At 45.5% G+C, this 22,127-nt stretch overlaps 1 protein-coding gene across 1 annotated transcript in view; it reads right to left on the bottom strand.

Annotated features, from left to right (window-relative positions):
* UBXN2B (UBX domain protein 2B) overlaps window positions 1-21,426 on the bottom strand; it is a 72,719-nt gene extending 51,293 nt beyond the window's left edge. Inside the window, exons 1-2 of the mRNA XM_069731377.1 lie at window positions 21,164-21,426; window positions 2,200-2,300 (exon numbers count right to left, since the gene is read on the bottom strand). Of these exons, the coding sequence (XP_069587478.1) occupies window positions 2,200-2,300; window positions 21,164-21,334 (272 nt within the window). The 5' untranslated portion in view covers window positions 21,335-21,426. The remainder of the gene's footprint in view (window positions 1-2,199; window positions 2,301-21,163) is intronic.
* Between the last annotated feature and the right edge of the window lie 701 nt (window positions 21,427-22,127).

Here is a 22,127-nt window from a genome sequence, read left to right as displayed (position 1 = left end):
GCTCCCACTGTTGATTTCTTCACTCCAAGCTGGTTGGCTATTGCAGATTCAGTCTTCCCAGCCTGGTACAGGGCTACAATTTTGTTTCTGGTGTCCTTTGACAGCTCTTTGGTCTTCACCATAGTTGAGTTTGGAGTCAGACTGTTTGAGGGTGTGCACAGGTGTCTTTTTATACTGATAACAAGTTTAAACAGGTGCCATTACTACAGGTAATGAGTGGAGGAAAGAGGAGACTCTTAAAGAAGAAGTTACAGGTCTGTGAGAGCCAGAAATCTTGATTGTTTGTTTCTGACCAAATACTTATTTTCCACCATAATATGCAAATAAAATGTTAAAAAAACAGACAATGTGATTTTCTGGATTTTTTTTTCTCAGTTTGTCTCCCATAGTTGAGGTCTACCTATGATGTAAATTACAGACGCCTCTCATCTTTTTAAGTGGTGGAACTTGCACTATTGCTGACTGACTAAATACTTTTTTGCCCCACTGTAGATGGCACGAGCCGCTGAGCTCAGTGATGAGCTGCAGCGCTGTTCATTTGACAGCAGTGCTGCAACAATAAAGAGCGGGGCAGCGGTGGGAGGGTATGTAATACTCAAGTTTGCTTTTTAAAAACTATTGCAGCTTATAGCAGAAAGCTTTCTGCAAGGCGACAAATCCTTTATTTATCTGACTTCTCTACTTTATATTGCATCATCCACTGTGGTACAAAGATGTCAATCATTTCTAGATAGCAGGGGGTGCCGCGGAGATCGCAGGACTTTCCTACTGAAGTACAGGCTAGCAGACACTACTGTGTTACATACAGCAACTCAATTATTACAACTTTAATAGGACCAGGAATCATCCTGCTGACAGGTCCCTTTCACGGAGTTCATGCATCTGTATGGAAAATGCGCCACCTACTGGTATTGTACTATGATTTGACCTCTTTGCGGTTCATCAGTGATGAGCAATGTTGGGTTTGGACCCCAGCTCTCCTTACATATCTGTTTTAGTAAATACTTGTATTCCCTGTGTCATCTGTTCGTAGAGCTCTGCAATGTGTAATTCTTCCTTTTTCTTAAAGACGGCTGTCCTGACATAGTTGGCACTGGTTGGACAGATGGGACATCTCCCCTCCAACTGGTAACAGTTTCCAATTTCTTCATATATTTCCAGCAGGGGTAAATGAAGAACTGCACCAGACAGTTAGAAGAAATTAGGACCCTTAATTGTTATTTCATGGGAAATGCAAGATCAGACAGATCAAAAGGACCATATGTAACCAACTGAGATAGTGAAGTCACAACACGATCCACATTATATAAAAGAATACAACTCTTTATTAACACGTAACGTAGCAATATTACATAAGTAACAATATAATCATAATAACTTACAAATATCTGTAAATATACTAAGCGCCGCACACGATGCAGAGCGGCAACATGCCGGGTACGCGCCGCTACACCTGCAGATAGCTAGGTAATTATTAGTACTATATATATGGACGCCAAACACATCATGGACTACCTCCTGACGAAGCTGCGGAGCCAGCGAAACGCGCGTCGAGGTGTCAGTGTGACCGCTATCCTCTGCTGACATGGCCGCAGGTACTGGGTTCACTTTATCCTAATATGCCTTTTGGTGGTTATTTATCTACACTGTGGAGTTGGCCCATTTATATATTTGCTATTAAGCTCACCCCATTTATATTTACTATGGTTTCTATGGGCTAACTATCCATTTAGTTACTGCATAAGGTATAATCCATCAGGCCTTTGCAGTATAAGCGGCTACATAGGTCCACCAAGTATAGATCATTATGATATTATATCTTCTCTTTATCTGTGTGGATTTATGATATTCGGATAGGTCACTCTCTGTCTTTGTTCTTTGTTGCTCATTCTTATTGCAGAGTCCATGTGCAGCAGTGGTTTTGACACTGCTGCTTAGTATATTTACAGATATTTGTAAGTTATTATGATTATATTGTTACTTATGTAATATTGCTATGTTACGTGTTAATAAAGAGTTGTATTCTTTTATATAATGTGGATCGTGTTGTGACTTCACTATCTCAGTTGGTTACATATTGTGCTATGTGAAGAGGATCAGATTTAGTTATTGTAGAGGAATTTGCTTGGTGGTAGATCAAAAGGACCAGCGTGTCCTCTCTGAATGCACATATACACATGATTTTCTTATTGCCCATACCATTCAAGTGAATCCTCCTGGCTGGTTTCCAAGGAAATACGTCTGTCAGATTCTGACTGCTGCTCTCCATATCCATCCTCACACAAGCGTTCCAATGCCAGCTATACAAAAAGACAGAAGAAGCAAAACATCAAGGCCCAGCACCGATAACGGAGCCCTGTTGTGACCCGAATGACATAGAAGGGTACTCAGAAGATGCCGGAGAAGGCTGGCCTCCATCTGCTGCATATACCTGTGGGATACATAAACTCCGCATCCCCAGGACTCCCAATCCGCAACCTTGACTTTATTGAACCCTCTTTGGACTTCGCAGCAAGCCCCTTTTTGTGGTTTATAAAGCTTTCAATCTCTGTATAAATGAGAACATTTTATAACAGGGATTGAATTATGTTAATTAGTGTGGTTATATCATGAGAACAATGAGAGACGGTTTAAGGAGTGACTTTTCCTAGACATCATGTGGGCACTCAGAAGAGCGTGCATTGCTTACTTGGGTTGCGATACCACGAGGACTCGCTGGCAGAGGCAGTGTGATGCTACGGGCAAAGTTTTCCTTGAGAACCTTCTTGGTGGCCTGGCATTATTGTATGCTGATACTTTGACATATCCATCCTATCCTAGAAGCCCCAACTAACAACTTACAGGACTTGTGGCCCAGTGGAATAAGTATGGATGGATGGACTTGTGGTGAGAAGAATCAGTATGGATGGATGGATGAGCTCAGGGCCTGATTCTTCATCCATAGGTGCTGCCTGTCTTCCAGATTCAGCATGACCGAGGTCATCTCTCTATAATGAAATGGAATCTTACATGCATTTTGGATGAAGTGATATTTTTCTCACCCATGGGCCGGCTAATAAATGCACTGATTTGCTGAACGCTGTGGTTTTCTTACATTTATGTAAGATACAGGCTGTCAGAGAATGTTGAGAGGTGTAGTTTCACCACAACTGCAGTGCTGATCCCTGCTGTACGGGTTATGGAACACAACACACACTGCGGTATTCATCAATGCCAACCTGCCACATTCCCGCTGTATTTGCAGTGCCCGTTTGGTGTAGAATGCTCCTGGTACAAACGTATCTCTAGACGTTTATGTACTCGAACATTGCCATCCTACTGGCCACAATGCGTCAGATTCCTTTTTGTTGTTTTTCTACTGTATTTGACCACACTTTTCAATTCAGAGGCCTGCTGAGTGGCATACATTGTTTTCAATGGGATAAATTATCACCGGCTGAGATCGCCATCTTGTGGATCTTTGTAAAACTGCTTCACTAATATATTAAAGTCTAGGATTCGCCTCCATTAGATATAGCAATGGGGGCTCTACCAGGGGCGTTTCTATAGTGATTGCAGGGGTTAAAGTTGCACCTGGGCACTGAAGAGGCCTAAAATGCATATTTGGCCCGTATAAGACGACCAATACTATTAAAGATCCATGGTAATTGGGGACAGTGATGAGAGGCTTTGAGTTAGGGCCCACCAGATCCTAGCCTAGCTGTCCATCACCATTTCACAGAACAAGGGCGCAGTGTAAGTCTGGTTAAACAAATAGCGGCACACTGACCAATGCGAGTCAATGATGTACATCCTAACTTTTAAATTAGTTGGGACGCTGTGTAAAACGTAAAGAAAAATAGAATACAATAATTTGGAAATCTCTACAGAATAAGAACAGAAGTTGACATTTGTCCATTTGATTTGAAAAAATTAAGTAAGTTAGAACTTGATAGCAGCAACAAAGTGCGGACAGGGCCATGTCTACCAGTGTGTCACATCCCTTCTTCATTTTACAGCACTCTGTAAGCTGTCAGAGAAGATGGCAGCGTTTCTGTATTGAGTTGATATTTGGCAGCTTCTTCTTTGCCCTATAGAGCTTTAAATTACAATGATTTCGGGAAGTATTCCTAAGCACATGCAATGCATGACACAATCCGGCCCATTATTAATGCAGTGCTGCCTGAGGGCCCGTAGATCATCCAATATTGATCATCGATCTTAAACCTTGCGCACATGGATATTCCAGAATCACTGAATCTTTTGATGATATGCCCTGTAGATGGTGCGATATTCAATGTCTTTGCAAATTTGACTTTGATGAACAATTTTCTGAAATTTTCCCACAATTTTTAGTGCACAGACTGGCAAACTTCTGACCATCTTTGCTTCTGAGAGACTCTGCCTCTGTAGCAGGCTCTTTTTATGCTGTTTTTCATTAGTAGCACTCACTTTTTCAGCAGCCTCCTGCTAACCGTCCCATCGTTTTTTAGATATGTTGCTATCATCAATTTCTATATAAGTTATTTTAAATGAAATGGAAAAGGGTCTAACTTTCACTTTCTGATCGGCGTCCTACGTTCTGCTGTGAATAATATAAGGCTAGAAGAGATTTCCAACTTATTGCATTCTTGTTTTCTTTACGTTTTACATACTGTCCAAACTTTTTTGGGGTTGTAATTGACATGAACAGGGTGTATATAGGATATTTACAGGGTGTGTATAGGGTATTTATTGGGCATGTTCAGGGTGTACATAGGGTATTACAAGATGTGTGTATAGGGTATCTACAGGCTATTTATTGGGTATGTACAGGATGTGTATAGAGTAGTTACAGGGTGCGTATAGGGTAGTTTTAGGGTGTACATAGAGTAGTTACAGGGTGTACATAGAGTACTTACAGGGTGTACATAGAGTGTTACAAGGTGTACATAGGATAGTTACAGGATTACGGTGTACATAGGCTAGTTACAGGGTATTTATCGGACATGTGCAGAGTGTATGGGGTAGTTACAGAGTATTTATTGGCCATGTACAGGGTGTATATACGCTATTTATTGTCCATGTACAGGACTCTACAGGGTGTGTATAGGGTATCTACAGGGTATTTATTGGCCATGTACAGGGTGTGTATAGGGTAGTTACAGGGTATTTATTGGCCATGTACAGGGTGTGTATAGGGTAGTTTCAGGGTATTTATTGGGCATGTACAAGGCATTTATTGGCCATGTATAAGGTATCTACAGGGCGTATATAGGGTAGTTACATGGTATTTATTGGCTATGTGCAGGGTGTGTAAAGGGTAGTTTCAGGGTGTATATAGGGTAGATACATGGTGTGTATAGGGTATCTACAGGGTATTTATTGGGCATGTAAAGGGTATATATGGGATATTTATTAGGCATGTACAAGGTGTGTACAGGTATAACCAAATTCGGACTTACACTTTAGTTAGCCGAGAGAAAACAAACATACATGGGAGTAAAATGAAAACTTTTTTTTTTATAAATAATAAAAACACTAGTTAGCTGCAGCAGATAACTAATAAAGTGCCCAGTAGGGGGAGCCCCAATCCAATCCAAGAATGGTATAATACCACTATTATTGACATATGGGCAGCCTGGGTTTAGATAGGAAAAATTCAAGTGTATATAGGTTGTGGCAGGTCGGCTCACCTAGCTGGTAGACACAGGCACACATGGGTTAAAGTCTCTGGGTGGTTTATTGCATCATAAACCCAAAATGCTAAAAGAAAAAACAGCCTTTCTGGCTCAAAATGAAATAAAAAGTTCATATACAGTCCTGCCCAGCACTTCTTGGCCAACACATATGGCAGCTCTCTCAGGAGTGTCAGCCTAGGGCTTGCTTGCCTCCACACAATACAGACCACAGATAAAAAAAAAAAACTGGCTGGACATTTATTTCCCCAGCCACACCCTTGAGGTGGAGATATGGTGAGTAGGCGTCCTGCCCATCTCTTACCTACTCACCTAAAAACCCATCCAGAACATGGCCGCTTAACTCCTTCAGCACATAGCATGCTGAAAAGGAACTTATGGGTTTCTAGATTACGGAGGAAAGCAGTCTCTGTGACACATATCTCCCCTCACATATCATGCCAGTGACCCTGTCACAAGGTTCAGTGACCATAAAGTAAATAGTGTGGGATATATCCCATAAATCAAAACCCAAAGGCCCAATATCAAATCGGGTGTCCGTAAAGAGGCTAATGTATAAATTACAAGTACTGTGCACAGGAAAGAAATATATCTTGGTACCGTGTTGGCCAGTGGATAGAAAAATATTTAGAATTGAGAGTCCTCAGTGGTTGATACCTTTTAATGGCTAACTGAAAAGATGGTAACAAATTGCAAGCTTTCGAGACTACACAGGTCTCTTCATCAGGCAAAGACTAAAACAAATTCTGAAGAATCACATATTTATGCACAACATAGTATAGGAAAAAAAAAAAAAAAAAAAAAACCATGGATAAGCCAGGTGACATGAAGCAGAATTACCATGGGTGATAAACAGTTACGTCCATAAATATTGGGCCAATTCTTAGATAAGGATTGTTTTATTGTCCTGTGATTAGGGTCTCTGTTTTAATGACCCTTCATGGTCTGAGGGGCAAGTTCCTTAGTTGATGTAAAAAGACATAAATCCATGTGACACATTCATTCCTGCATTAAGAGTGTCAAAGGTCGTCATCAGTTTATATTCCCAGACTCTCCTGTCTTTCTGCGATTTGAAGTTTCCTTTCAATACAAGTAATTTCATGTCCATAATGTTATGATTTGGGAGACAGAAATGTATTGCCACCGGTAGATCCATTCTTTTTTCTCTTATTGTATGGCGATGGGAGTTCATTCTTGTTCTAAGCTTCTGCCCTGTCTCCCCCACATACAGACCCCCAGTTGGACATTTAGTACATATAATTAGGTACACCACATTAGAAGTGACGCAGCTGAAAGTACCTGGGATCTTGTAGTCCTGATGTGAATTGGGGATCTTTATCTTGTCTGTGGTCATTATAAATGGACAGGTTTTACATTTTTTCTGGTTGCAAGGAAAGGTTCCTGCAGCTGTTGGAGAGGACAGGGAGCTCCTGACAATGATGCTTCTTAGATTTGGGGGCTGCCTAAAACACAGTAGTGGGGGGTCTGGAAAAATGGATTGTAATCGGGCATCTTTTTGCAGTAAAGGCTGTAATTTCCGTGCAGCTCCCCTTAGCACCTCCAGATTTGGGTTGTAGGTAACCACTAGAGGTACCCGGTTATTTTCTTCTTTAGTTTTGTAATGTAGCAGGTGATTCCTTGATATTCTGGTGGCTCTTGTGATCTGATTTTCAATTGTTCTTGGATGGTAGCCCTGATTCAAAAAGATCTTTCTGAGGCGACCAAGGTGCTCATCCCTATCCATGGGGTTGGAACATATACGATTGTATCTGATGGCTTGGCTGTAGACAATAGAGTTTTTTATGTGTTTTGGATGGAAACTGTCCCAAACTGACCCAAATCTGGAGGTGCTAAGGGGAGCTGCACGGAAATTACAGCCTTTACTGCAAAAAGATGCCCGATTACAATCCATTTTTCCAGACCCCCCACTACTGTGTTTTAGGCAGCCCCCAAATCTAAGAAGCATCATTGTCAGGAGCTCCCTGTCCTCTCCAACAGCTGCAGGAACCTTTCCTTGCAACCAGAAAAAATGTAAAACCTGTCCATTTATAATGACCACAGACAAGATAAAGATCCCCAATTCACATCAGGACTACAAGATCCCAGGTACTTTCAGCTGCGTCACTTCTAATGTGGTGTACCTAATTATATGTACTAAATGTCCAACTGGGGGTCTGTATGTGGGGGAGACAGGGCAGAAGCTTAGAACAAGAATGAACTCCCATCGCCATACAATAAGAGAAAAAAGAATGGATCTACCGGTGGCAATACATTTCTGTCTCCCAAATCATAACATTATGGACATGAAATTACTTGTATTGAAAGGAAACTTCAAATCGCAGAAAGACAGGAGAGTCTGGGAATATAAACTGATGACGACCTTTGACACTCTTAATGCAGGAATGAATGTGTCACATGGATTTATGTCTTTTTACATCAACTAAGGAACTTGCCCCTCAGACCATGAAGGGTCATTAAAACAGAGACCCTAATCACAGGACAATAAAACAATCCTTATCTAAGAATTGGCCCAATATTTATGGACGTAACTGTTTATCACCCATGGTAATTCTGCTTCATGTCACCTGGCTTATCCATGGTTTTTTTTTTTTTTCCTATACTATGTTGTGCATAAATATGTGATTCTTCAGAATTTGTTTTAGTCTTTGCCTGATGAAGAGACCTGTGTAGTCTCGAAAGCTTGCAATTTGTTACCATCTTTTCAGTTAGCCATTAAAAGGTATCAACCACTGAGGACTCTCAATTCTAAATAAGTACTGTGCAGTAATTCTGTCAAGAGATCCAAATGTGGTGCAACTGAAGTGTTAAGCAGAGGGGTAAATACATGCTCTCACGATTAATCTGCACAAAGATCTACACAAGACCTAATAGATGTGCACCGTAATGTTAAAACTGCCCACTCTTCTTGGCAAAAAGCCTCCAGTTCCTGCAAATTCCTGGGCTGTCCAGCATGAACTGCGCACTTGAGATCTCCCCAGAGTGGCTCAATGATATTGAGGTCAGGAGACTGAGATGGCCACTCCAGAACCTTCACTTTGTTCTGCTCTAGCCAATGACAGGTCGATTTGGCCTTGTGTTTTGGATCGTTGTGTTTCCTTCAACTTTGACCAAGTTTCCTGTACCTTTGTAGCTCACACATCCCCAAAACATCAGCGATCTACCTCCGTGCTTTACAGTAGGTATGGTGTTCCTTTCATCATAGGCCTTGTTGACCTTTCTTCAAATGTAACATTTATGGTTGTGGCCAAAAATTACATCTTAGTCTCATCACTCCAAATTACCTTGTTCCAGAAGTTTTGAGGCTTGCTGTCTAATGGCTCTCTTCTGACGACTTGACCAAGCAGCCCATTTTTCTTCAAGTGCCTCCTTATTGTGCATCTTGAAGCATCCACACTGCTAGTTTTTAGAGAGTCCTGTATTTCAGCTGATGTTATTTGTGGATTTTTCTGTGCATCCCCAACAATTTTCCTGGCAGTTGTGGACAACATTCTTGTTGGTCTACCTGACCGTGGTTTTGTTTTTACAGAGCCTCTGATTTTCCATTTGTTAATTACAGTTTGAACACTGCTGACTGGCTTTATCAATTCTTTGGATATCTTTTTGTATCCCTTTCCTGTTTTATACAGTTCAACTACCTTTTCCCGTAGATCCGTTGACAGTTCTTTTGCTTTTCCCATGACTCACAATCCAGAAATGTCAGTGGCTGGATGAAAGATGCAAGAGTCTATGAGGATTCCAGAAACTCACTCAGCTTTTATGCGCACACACTGATTACAAGCAAACAGGTCACAGGTGAGGATGTTAGCTTTAGTAGCCATTCAAACCCATTTGTGTCAACTCCTGTGCATGTTATCAGGCCAAAATCACCAGGGTATGTGAACTTTTGATCAGGATCATTTGGATGTTTTGGGTTGTCATTATGATAAAAAATGAGAAAACACAGTAGTTTGACAATAAATGGCTTCAGCCAATCACTAACTATGAGTGGAGAAAAAGTTTTGGTGTTATCATTCATATTCTCTGAAAAAGGGACAAGAAAGCAAAAATGTTGCTGGGGTATGTAAACTTTTGAGCAAAACTGTAGATCTCTCACTAATCCTATATACATTTGAATTTTTCCTATTTAAACCAAGGTTACCCATTTATCAATAACTAGATGGTGGCCCGATTCTAACGCATCGGGTATTCTAGAATATGTATGTATGTATATAGCAGCCACATAGTATAAAGCACAGGCCACAACATATTCTTGAATACCCATTGCCCACATAGTATAGAACACTGGCCACATAGTATATAGCAGCCATGCAGTATATAACGCAGCCCACGCAGTATATAACATTGCCCACATAGTATATAACACTGCCCACATAGTATATAGCAGCCATGTAGTATATAACGCAGCCCATGCAGTATATAACATTGCCCACATAGTATATAACACTGCCCTCATAGTACATAGCAGCCAAGTAGTATATAACACAGCCCACGCAGTATGTAACACAGTCCACGTAGTATATAGCAATGTGGGCACTATATGCGTGGTTAAAAAAGACTTAAAATAAAAAATAAACATATACTCACCTTCCGAAGGCCCCTTGTAGTCCTGGCGCCTGTGTGCGGTGCACGCGGCAGCTTCCGGTCCCAGGGTTGGTATGAGCACAGGACCTGTGATGACGTCGCGGTCACATGACCGTGACGTCATGGCAGGTCCTTCTCGCATCGCATCCTTGGCACCGGAATGTGCCGCTTGCACTGCCGAGGACTGCGCGCACGTCGGAGGGTGAGAATAACCTTTTTTTTTTATTATTAATATTTGTAACATTAGATCTTTTTACTATTGATGCTGCATACACAGCATCAACAGTAAAAACTTGGTAACATAGGGTTAATAGCTGCGTTAATGGAGTGCGTTACACCGCGGCGTAACGCGGTCCATTAACGCTGCCATTAACCCTGTGTGAGGGCTGACTGGAGGGGAGTATGCAGCGGGCACTGACTGCGGGGAGGAAAGAGCGGTCATTTTGCTGCCGGACTGTGCCCGTCGCTGATTGGTCGTGGCAATGGTCGTGGGCGTTTTGCCACGACCAATCAGCGACTTGGATTTCCATGACAGAGGCCGCGACCAATGAATATCCGTGACAGACAGACAGATGGAAGTGACCCTTAGACAATTATGTAGTAGACTAGATGGTGGCCCGATTCTAACGCATCGGGTATTCTAGAATATGCATGTCCACGTAGTATATTGCCCAGCCCGCGTAGTATATTTCCTAGCCCGCGTAGTATTTTGCCCAGCCCACGTAGTATATTGCCCAGCCACGTAGTATATTGCCCAGCCACGTAGTATATTGCCCAGCCACGTAGTATATTGCCCAGCCACGTAGTATATTGCCCAGTCACGTAGTATATTGCCCAGTCACGTAGTATATTGCCCAGACACGTAGTATATTGCCCAGTCACATAGTATATTGCCTAGCCACGTAGTATATTGCCCAGCCACGTAGTATATTGCCCAGCCACGTAGTATATTGCCCAGTCACGTAGTATGTTGCCCAGTCACGTAGTATATTGCCCAGTCACGTAGTATATTGCCCAGTCACGTAGTATATTGCTCAGCCACGTAGCATATTGCCCAGTCACGTAGTATATTGCCCACCTACGTAATATATAGCCCAGCGACGTAGTATATTGCCCAGTTACGTAGTATGTTGCCCAATTACGTAGTATATTGCCCAGCCACGTAGTATATTGCCCAGCCACGTAGTATATTGCCCAGTTACATAGTATATTGCCCATTGACGTAGTATACAGCACAGAGCCACATAGTATATTGCACAGAGACTTAGTATACAGCACGGAGCCACGTAGTATATTGCCCAGCCTCATAGTATATTGCCCAGCCACGTATGTCACAGGTTAAAAAATAAAAAATAAACATATACTCACCTTCCGAGGGCCCCTTGTAGTTCGGTCACATGACCGTGACGTCATGGCAGGTCCTTCTCGCGCAGGGCCTGTGATGACGTCGCGGTCACATGACCGTGACGTCACGGCAGGTCGTTCTCGCGCAGGCCCTGTGATGACGTCGCGGTCACATGACCGTGACGTCATGGCAGGTCCTTCTCATGCAGGCGCGCAGATCCTGTGATGACGTCACGGTCATATGACCGTGACGTCATGGCACGTCCTTCTCCCATACCATTGTTGGCACCGGAACCTGCCGGAGGTCACCGGAGCGTCGCGAAAGGTAAGTATATAATGATTTGTTATGTTTTTAATCATTTTTAACATTAGATGTTTTTACTATTGACGCTGCATAGGCAACATCAATCGTAAAAACTTGGTCACACAGGGTTAATAGCGGCGGTAACGGAGTGAGTTACCCGCGGCATAACGCGGTCCGTTACCGCTGGCATTAGCCCTGTGTGAGCGGTGACTGCGGGGAGTATGGAGCAGGCGCCGACTGCAGGGGAGTAGGGAGGGACTAATCGGACTGTGGCCGTCGCTGATTGGTTGCGGCAGCCATGACAGGCAGCTGCCGAGACCAATCAGCGACTTGGATTCCATGACAGACAGAGGCCGCAACTAGGGTTGAGCGAAACGGGTCGGCAATTTTCAGAAGTCGCCGACTTTTGGCAAAGTCGGGTTTCATGAAACCCGACCTCTGTGTAGGGTCGGCCATGAAGTCGGCGATCTTCTGAATCTGGAATCGGAATTCCGATACCGATTCCCGATATGTTTAAGATATCGGGAATTGGTATCGGAATTCAGATTTAAGTGTAAAATAAAGAATAAAAATAAAAAATATCGCTATACTTACCCTCTGAAGCGCCCTGGTACTAACCGGGAACCTTCCTTCCTTCGAATCAGCGCTTCCAGGACCCTGCGGTGACGTCGCGGCTTGTGATTGGTCGCGCGACGCCCATGTGACCGCTCGCGCGACCAATCAGAAGCCGCGACGTCACCGAAGGTCCTGGAAGCGCTGATTCTTAGGAAGGAAGGCTGCCGGAAAGAAGCAGGGCGCGTCCGAGGGTGAGTATATTCCTATTAGTTATATACTCACCCTCGGACGCGCCCTGCTTCTTTCCGGCAGCCTTCCTTCCTAAGAATCAGCGCTTCCAGGACCTTCGGTGACGTCGCGGCTTCTGATTGGTCACGCGAGCGGTCACATGGGCGTCGCGCGACCAATCACAAGCCGCGACGTCACCGTAGGGTCCTGGAAGCGCTGATTCGAAGGAAGAAAGGTTCCCGGTTAGTACCAGGGCGTGTCAGAGGGTGAGTATAGCGATATTTTTTATTTTTATTCTTTATTTTACACTTAAATATGGATCGCAGGGCCTGAAGGAGAGTTTCCTCTCCTTCAGACCCTGGGAACCATTGGAAACCCAATGCACTGCATTGGGTTTCGAGTTTCGGCCGACCCCGACTTTTTTATAGGATCGGCCGATTTCACTCGACCCGACTTTTGAAAAAGTCGGGTTTCGTGAAACCCGACCCGATCCTATAAAAGTAAAAGTCGCTCAACACTAGCCGCAACCAATGAATATCCGTGACAGACAGAAAGACAGAAGGAGAGAAAGACGGAAGTGACCCATAGACAATTATATAGTAGACTAGATGGTGGCCCGATTCTAACGCATCGGGTATTCTAGAATATGCATGTCCACGTAGTATATTGCCCAGCCACGTAGTATATTGCTCAGTCACGTAGTATATTGCCCAGACAAGTAGTATATTGCCCAGCCACGTAGTATATTGCCCAGCCACGTAGTATATTGCCCAGCCACGTAGTATATTGCCCAGCCACGTAGTATATTGCCCAGACACGTAGTATATTGCCCAGCCACGTAGTATATTGCCCAGTCACGTAGTATATTGCCCAGACACGTAGTATATTGCCCAGTCACGTAGTATATTGCCCAGACACGTAGTATATTGCCCAGCCACGTAGTATATTGCCCAGCCACGTAGTATATTGCTCAGTGACGTATTGCCCAGCCCCATATAGTATATAGCACAGCCCATGTAGTACGGTATATTGCCCAGCCACATAGTATATAGTAGAGCCACGCAGTATATTGCCCAGTGACGTAGTATATTGCCCAGCCACATAGTATATAGCACAGCCCACGTAGTACAGTATATTGCCCAGCCACATAGTATATAGCAGAGCCATGTAGTATATTGCCCAGTCACGTAGTATATTGCCCAGCACAGAGCCACGTAGTATAGAGACTTAAAAAAACAAAATAAACATATACTCACCTATAGCCCGTTGAAGTCCTGCTATACTCACCCTCCGCCGCCTTTCTCGCTCCTCTCCACGCTCCCGGGACCGCTCCATTGCAAGCGGCAGCTTGCGGTCCCGTCCCAAGGCTGGTGTGAGCAGGACCTATGATGACGTCACGGTCACATGACCGACCGTGACGTCACGGCAGGTCCTTGTCGCACACCAGCCCTGAGACGGGAGCGGAAGCTGCCGCTTGCAATGGAGCGGTCCCGGGAGCGTGGAGAGGAGCGAGAAAGGCGGCGGAGGGTGAGTATAGCAGGGTTTTTTTTATTATTATTTTTAACATGACATATTTTTAATATTGATGCCGCATTGGCATCATCAATAGTAAATAGTCATCAATAGTAAATAGTTGGGGACACACAGGGTTAATAGCAGCGGTAACGGAGTGCGTTACACCGCGGGCCGTTACCGCTGCCATTAACCCTGTGTGAGCGGTGAGGGGAGGGGATTACAGAGCGGGCGCCGGGCAGTGAGTGCAGGGGAGTAGGGGAGGGACTAATCGGACTGTGGCCGTCGCTGATTGGTCGCGGCAGCCATGACAGGCAGCTGCCGAGACCAATCAGCGAACGAATAACCGTGACAGAAGGAAAGACAGACAGACGGAAGTACCCCTTAGACAATTATGTATATAGATAGTGGTATTAAACCATTCTTGGATTCGAGTGGGGCTCCCCCTACTGGATAGTTACAGGGTATTTATTTGCCATGTACAGGGTGTATATAGGGTAGATACAGGGTGTGTATAGGGTAGTTACAGGGTGTGTATTGGCCATGTACAAGGTGTATATAGGGTAGTTACAGGGTGTGCATAGGGTAGATACATGGTGTGTATTGGTCATGTACAGGGTGTGTATAGGGTAGATACATGGTGTGTATTGGCCATGCAAAGGGTGTGTATAGGGTAGATACAGGGTGTGTATTGGCCATTTACAGGGTGTGTGTATAGGGTAGATACAGGGTGTGTGTAGAGTAGTTACAGGGTGTGTATAGGGTAGATACAGGGTGTGTATTGGCCATGTACAGGGTGTGTATAGGGTAGATACAGGGTGTGTATAGGGTAGTTACAGGGTGTGTATAGGGTAGATACAGGGTGTGTATTGGCCATGAACAAGGTGTATATAGGGTAGTTACAGGATGTGTATAGGGTAGATACATGGTGTGTATTGGTCATGAACAGGGTGTGTATAGGGTAGATACATGGTGTGTATTGGCCATGTACAGGGTGTGTATAGGGTAGATACAGGGTGTGTGTAGGGTAGTTACAGGGTGTGTATAGGGTGTGTATTGACCATGTACAGGGTGTGTATAGGGTAGATACAGGGTGTGTATAGGGTAGATACAGGGTGTGTATAGGGTAGGTACAAGGTGTGTATAGGGTAGATACAGGTTGTGTATAGGGTAGATACAGGGTGTGTGTATAGGGTAGATACAGGGTGTGTATAGGGTAGATACAGGGTGTGTATAGGGTAGATACAGGGTGTGTATTGGCCATGTACAGGGTGTGTATAGGGTAGATACAGGGTGTGTATAGGGTAGATACAGGGTGTGTAAAGGGTAGATACAGGGTGTGTATAGGGTAGATACAGGGTGTGTATTGGCCATGTACAGGGTGTGTATAGGGTAGATACAGGGTGTGTATTGGCTATGTACAGGGTGTGTATAGGGTAGATACAGGGTGTGTATAGGGTAGATACAGGGTGTGTATAGGGTAGATACAGGGTGTGTATAGGGTAGATACAGGGTGTGTATTGGCCATGTACAGGGTGTGTATAGGGTAGATACAGGGTGTGCATAGGGTAGATACAGGGTGTGTATTGGGTAGATACAGGGTGTGTATAGGGTAGATACAGGGTGTGTATAGGGTAGATACAGGGTGTGTATAGGGTAGATACAGGGTGTGTATAGGGTAGATACAGGGTGTGTATAGGGTAGATACAGGGTGTGTATAGGGTAGATACAGGGTGTGTATAGGGTAGATACAGGGTGTGTATTGGCCATGTACAGGGTGTGTTTTGGCCATGTACAGGGTGTGCATAGGGTAGATACAGGGTGTGTATTGGCCATGTACAGGGTGTGTATAGGGTAGATACAGGGTGTGTATAGGGTAGATACAGGGTGTGTATTGGCCATGTACAGGGTGTGTATAGGGTAGATACAGGGTGTGTATTGGCCATGTACAGGGTGTGTATAGGGTAGATACAGGGTGTGTATAGGGTAGATACAGGGTGTGTATAGGGTAGATACAGGGTGTGTATAGGGTAGATACAGGGTGTGTATAGGGTAGATACAGGGTGTGTATAGGGTAGATACAGGGTGTGTATTGGCCATGTACAGGGTGTGCATAGGGTAGATACAGGGTGTGTATTGGCCATGTACAGGGTGTGTATAGGGTAGATGCAGGGTGTGTATAGGGTAGATACAGGGTATGTATTGGCCATGTACAGGGTGTGTATAGGGTAGATACAGGGTGTGTATTGGCCATGTGAAGGGTGTGTATAGGGTAGATACAGGGTGTGTATAGGGTAGATACAGGGTGTGTATAGGGTAGATACAGGGTGTGTATAGGGTAGATACAGGGTGTGTATAGGGTAGATACAGGGTGTGTATAGGGTAGATACAGGGTGTGTATTGGCCATGTACAGGGTGTGTATTGGTCATGTACAGGGTGTGTATAGGGTAGATACAGGGTGTGTATTGGCCATGTACAGGGTGTGTATAGGGTAGATACAGGGTGTGTATAGGGTAGATACAGGGTGTGTATTGGCCATGTACAGGGTGTGTATAGGGGAGATATAGGGTGTGTATAGGGTAGATACAGGGTGTGTATAGGGTAGATACAGGGTGTGTATTGGCCATGTACAGGGTGTGTATAGGGGAGATATAGGGTGTGTATTGGCCATGTACAGGGTCTGTATAGGGGAGATACAGGGTGTGTATTGGCAATGTACAGGGTATGTATTGGCCATGTACAGGGTGTGCATAGGGTAGATACAGGGTGTGTATAGGGTAGATACAGGGTGTGTATTGGCCATGTACAGGGTGTGTATAGGGTAGATACAGGGTGTGTATTGGCCATGTACAGGGTGTGTATAGGGTAGATACAGGGTGTGTATAGGGTAGATACAGGGTGTGTATAGGGTAGATACAGGGTGTGTATAGGGTAGATACAGGGTGTGTATAGGGTAGATACAGGGTGTGTATAGGGTAGATACAGGGTGTGTATTGGCCATGTACAGGGTGTGCATAGGGTAGATACAGGGTGTGTATTGGCCATGTACAGGGTGTGTATAGGGTAGATGCAGGGTGTGTATAGGGTAGATACAGGGTATGTATTGGCCATGTACAGGGTGTGTATAGGGTAGATACAGGGTGTGTATTGGCCATGTGAAGGGTGTGTATAGGGTAGATACAGGGTGTGTATAGGGTAGATACAGGGTGTGTATAGGGTAGATACAGGGTGTGTATAGGGTAGATACAGGGTGTGTATAGGGTAGATACAGGGTGTGTATAGGGTAGATACAGGGTGTGTATAGGGTAGATACAGGGTGTGTATTGGCCATGTACAGGGTGTGTATTGGTCATGTACAGGGTGTGTATAGGGTACATACAGGGTGTGTATTGGCCATGTACAGGGTGTGTATAGGGTAGATACAGGGTGTGTATAGGGTAGATACAGGGTGTGTATTGGCCATGTACAGGGTGTGTATAGGGGAGATATAGGGTGTGTATAGGGTAGATACAGGGTGTGTATAGGGTAGATACAGGGTGTGTATTGGCCATGTACAGGGTGTGTATAGGGGAGATACAGGGTGTGTATTGGCCATGTACAGGGTCTGTATAGGGGAGATACAGGGTGTGTATTGGCAATGTACAGGGTATGTATTGGCCATGTACAGGGTGTGTATAGGGTAGATACAGGGTGTGTATAGGGTAGATACAGGGTGTGTATTGGCCATGTACAGGGTGTGTATAGGGTAGATACAGGGTGTGTATAGGGTAGATACAGGGTGTGTATTGGCCATGTACAGGGTGTGTATAGGGGAGATACAGGGTGTGTATAGGATACAGGGTGTGTATTGGCCATGTACAGGGTGTGTATAGGGTAGATACAGGGTGTGTATTGGCCATGTACAGGGTGTGTATAGGGTAGATACAGGGTGTGTATAGGGTAGATACAGGGTGTGTATTGGCCATGTACAGGGTGTGTACAGGGGAGATACAGGGTGTGTATAGGATACAGGGTGTGTATTGGCCATGTACAGGGTGTGTATAGGGTAGATATAGGATGTGTATTGGCCATGTACAGGGTGTGTATTGGCCATGTACAGGGTGTGTATAGGGTAGATACAGGGTGTGTATTGGCCATGTACAGGGTGTGTATAGGGGAGATACAGGGTGTGTATTGGCCATGTACAGGGTGTGTATAGGGGAGATACAGGGTGTGTATTGGCCATGTACAGGGTGTGTACTGGCCATGTACAGGGTGTGTATAGGGGAGATACAGGGTGTGTATTGGCCATGTACAGGGTGTGTATAGGGGAGATACAGGGTGTGTATTGGCCATGTACAGGGTGTGTACTGGCCATGTACAGGGTGTGTATAGGGGAGATACAGGGTGTGTATTGGCCATGTACAGGGTGTGTATTGGGTAGATACAGGGTGTGTATAGGGGAGATACAGGGTGTGAATTGGCCATGTACAGGGTGTGTATAGGGGAGATACAGGGTGTGTATTGGCCATGTACAGGGTGTGTATAGGGGAGATACAGGGTGTGTATTGGCCATGTACAGGGTGTGTACTGGCCATGTACAGGGTGTGTATAGGGGAGATACAGGGTGTGTATTGGCCATGTACAGGGTGTGTATAGGGTAGATACAGGGTGTGTATTGGCCATGTACAGGGTGTGTACTGGCCATGTACAGGGTGTGCATAGGGGAGATACAGGGTGTGTATTGGCCATGTACAGGGTGTGTATAGGGGAGATACAGGGTGTGTATTGGCCATGTACAGGGTGTGTATAGGGGAGATACAGGGTGTGTATTGGCCATGTACAGGGTGTGTACTGGCCATGTACAGGGTGTGTATAGGGGAGATACAGGGTGTGTATTGGCCATGTACAGGGTGTGTATAGGGGAGATACAGGGTGTGTATAGGGTAGATACAGGGTGTGTATTGGCCATGTACAGGGTGTGTATAGGGTAGATACAGGGTGTGTATTGGCCATGTACAGGGTGTGTATAGGGGAGATACAGGGTGTGTATTGGCCATGTACAGGGTGTGTATAGGGGAGATACAGGGTGTGTATTGGCCATGTACAGTGTGTGTATAGGGGAGATACAGGGTGTGTATTGGCCATGTACAGGGTGTGTATAGGGGAGATACAGGGTGTGTATAGGATACAGGGTGTGTATTGGCCATGTACAGGGTGTGTATAGGGTAGATACAGGGTGTGTATTGGCCATGTACAGGGTGTGTATAGGGTAGATACAGGGTGTGTATAGGGTAGATACAGGGTGTGTATTGGCCATGTACAGGGTGTGTACAGGGGAGATACAGGGTGTGTATAGGATACAGGGTGTGTATTGGCCATGTACAGGGTGTGTATAGGGTAGATATAGGATGTGTATTGGCCATGTACAGGGTGTGTATTGGCCATGTACAGGGTGTGTATAGGGTAGATACAGGGTGTGTATTGGCCATGTACAGGGTGTGTATAGGGGAGATACAGGGTGTGTATTGGCCATGTACAGGGTGTGTATAGGGGAGATACAGGGTGTGTATTGGCCATGTACAGGGTGTGTACTGGCCATGTACAGGGTGTGTATAGGGGAGATACAGGGTGTGTATTGGCCATGTACAGGGTGTGTATAGGGGAGATACAGGGTGTGTATTGGCCATGTACAGGGTGTGTACTGGCCATGTACAGGGTGTGTATAGGGGAGATACAGGGTGTGTATTGGCCATGTACAGGGTGTGTATTGGGTAGATACAGGGTGTGTATAGGGGAGATACAGGGTGTGAATTGGCCATGTACAGGGTGTGTATAGGGGAGATACAGGGTGTGTATTGGCCATGTACAGGGTGTGTATAGGGGAGATACAGGGTGTGTATTGGCCATGTACAGGGTGTGTACTGGCCATGTACAGGGTGTGTATAGGGGAGATACAGGGTGTGTATTGGCCATGTACAGGGTGTGTATAGGGTAGATACAGGGTGTGTATTGGCCATGTACAGGGTGTGTACTGGCCATGTACAGGGTGTGCATAGGGGAGATACAGGGTGTGTATTGGCCATGTACAGGGTGTGTATAGGGGAGATACAGGGTGTGTATTGGCCATGTACAGGGTGTGTATAGGGGAGATACAGGGTGTGTATTGGCCATGTACAGGGTGTGTACTGGCCATGTACAGGGTGTGTATAGGGGAGATACAGGGTGTGTATTGGCCATGTACAGGGTGTGTATAGGGGAGATACAGGGTGTGTATAGGGTAGATACAGGGTGTGTATTGGCCATGTACAGGGTGTGTATAGGGTAGATACAGGGTGTGTATTGGCCATGTACAGGGTGTGTATAGGGGAGATACAGGGTGTGTATTGGCCATGTACAGGGTGTGTATAGGGGAGATACAGGGTGTGTATTGGCCATGTACAGTGTGTGTATAGGGGAGATACAGGGTGTGTATTGGCCATGTACAGGGTGTGTATAGGGGAGATACAGGGTGTGTATTGGCCATGTACAGGGTGTGTACTGGCCATGTACAGGGTGTGTATAGGGGAGATACAGGGTGTGTATTGGCCATGTACAGTGTGTGTATAGGGGAGATACAGGGTGTGTATTGGCCATGTACAGGGTGTGTATAGGGTAGATACAGGGTGTGTATAGGGTAGATACAGGGTGTGTATAGGGTAGATACAGGGTGTGTATTGGCCATGTACAGGGTGTGTATAGGGTAGATACAGGGTGTGTATAGGGTAGATACAGGGTGTGTATTGGGTAGGTACAGGGTGTGTATTGGCCATGTACAGGGTGTGTATAGGGTAGGTACAGGGTGTGTATTGGGTAGGTACATGTCCCCTTATGAACTGTGCACAGAGAATAACATCCCCGCAGACCAGCACCAGCTGCACACAGGGCCGCAGCGGCAGAATCCCCCCGGGGAGGAGAGGACACCGCCGGGGGCACACGCACCTGAATGTCCAGTACGGAGGGTCTGAGAGGTGCTGGCCCCGCCTCCTGCTCCGCCTCCTCCCTGAGACTTTCATCTTCCCCGCAGCCCCTTCCTCCCTCCTCCTCCTCCTCCTCTCCATCCTGTCCCTCGGCCTCGTCCTGTCCGGTGTCCTCTGCTCGGGACTCCTCCATGTTCAGGGAGCTGCAGGTGACCGCATCCCCCCCGCTACGTCACGGCCGTGTGCTCCCTGACATGCCTGTCAGCAGTCGGCGCGGCGCTCGTCACTATGGTAACCTGTCGGCGCAGGCTCCGTTCTGTGCGGGGTGACGGCAGTGAGCCTGTGCTGAGGGCTGCGGTGATGGTGAGGGCTGCGGGGCGTTACTGCGGGCACAGAGATTGGTGGGCAGTCCGGCTCGGTTCCGCTCACCATAAAGAGCCGGCTCTTTTCTTAAATAGAAACACGTTTAAGCCTTTATTTTAGCATTGCTGTTTCCTCAGATTGTTCGCTCTTGTGAACAGGCCTCTGCTACTCGGTTGTAGTTAACGTATTACTTTCTAATATGTGGCGTTTTTTGTACATTGCTGCAGTCTATGTGCACACGTAGATGGAACCTCTGCGGATATTTCCGCACCTGTTTTGAGAAATCCGCAGGTAAAAAGCACTGCGTTTTACCTGCGGTTTTTGTGCGGATTCCACCTGTGGTTTTACACCTGCGGATTCCTATAATGGCCCAAAGAACTGACAATGCTACGTTTCCGTGCGTTTTTTTCCGCAGCATTTGCACTGCGGATTTTGTTTTCCATAGGTTTACATGGTACTGTAAACTCAGGGAAAACAGCTTCGAATTCGCAGCTTCAAAACCGCAACGTGTGCACATACCCTTAAGGCTCATACTCACTTGCGCGAAACTTGGATGAGTCTCGCATGTTAACCCCTTTCTGACATCTTTGTACTATCCCGTCGAGGTGGGGTGGGCCCGTATG

The sequence above is a fragment of the Ranitomeya imitator genome, chromosome 6 (genome assembly GCF_032444005.1).
Source record: "Ranitomeya imitator isolate aRanImi1 chromosome 6, aRanImi1.pri, whole genome shotgun sequence".
NCBI classification, from domain to species: domain Eukaryota; kingdom Metazoa; phylum Chordata; class Amphibia; order Anura; family Dendrobatidae; genus Ranitomeya; species Ranitomeya imitator.
This window is presented reverse-complemented; position numbering and strand designations above follow the sequence as displayed.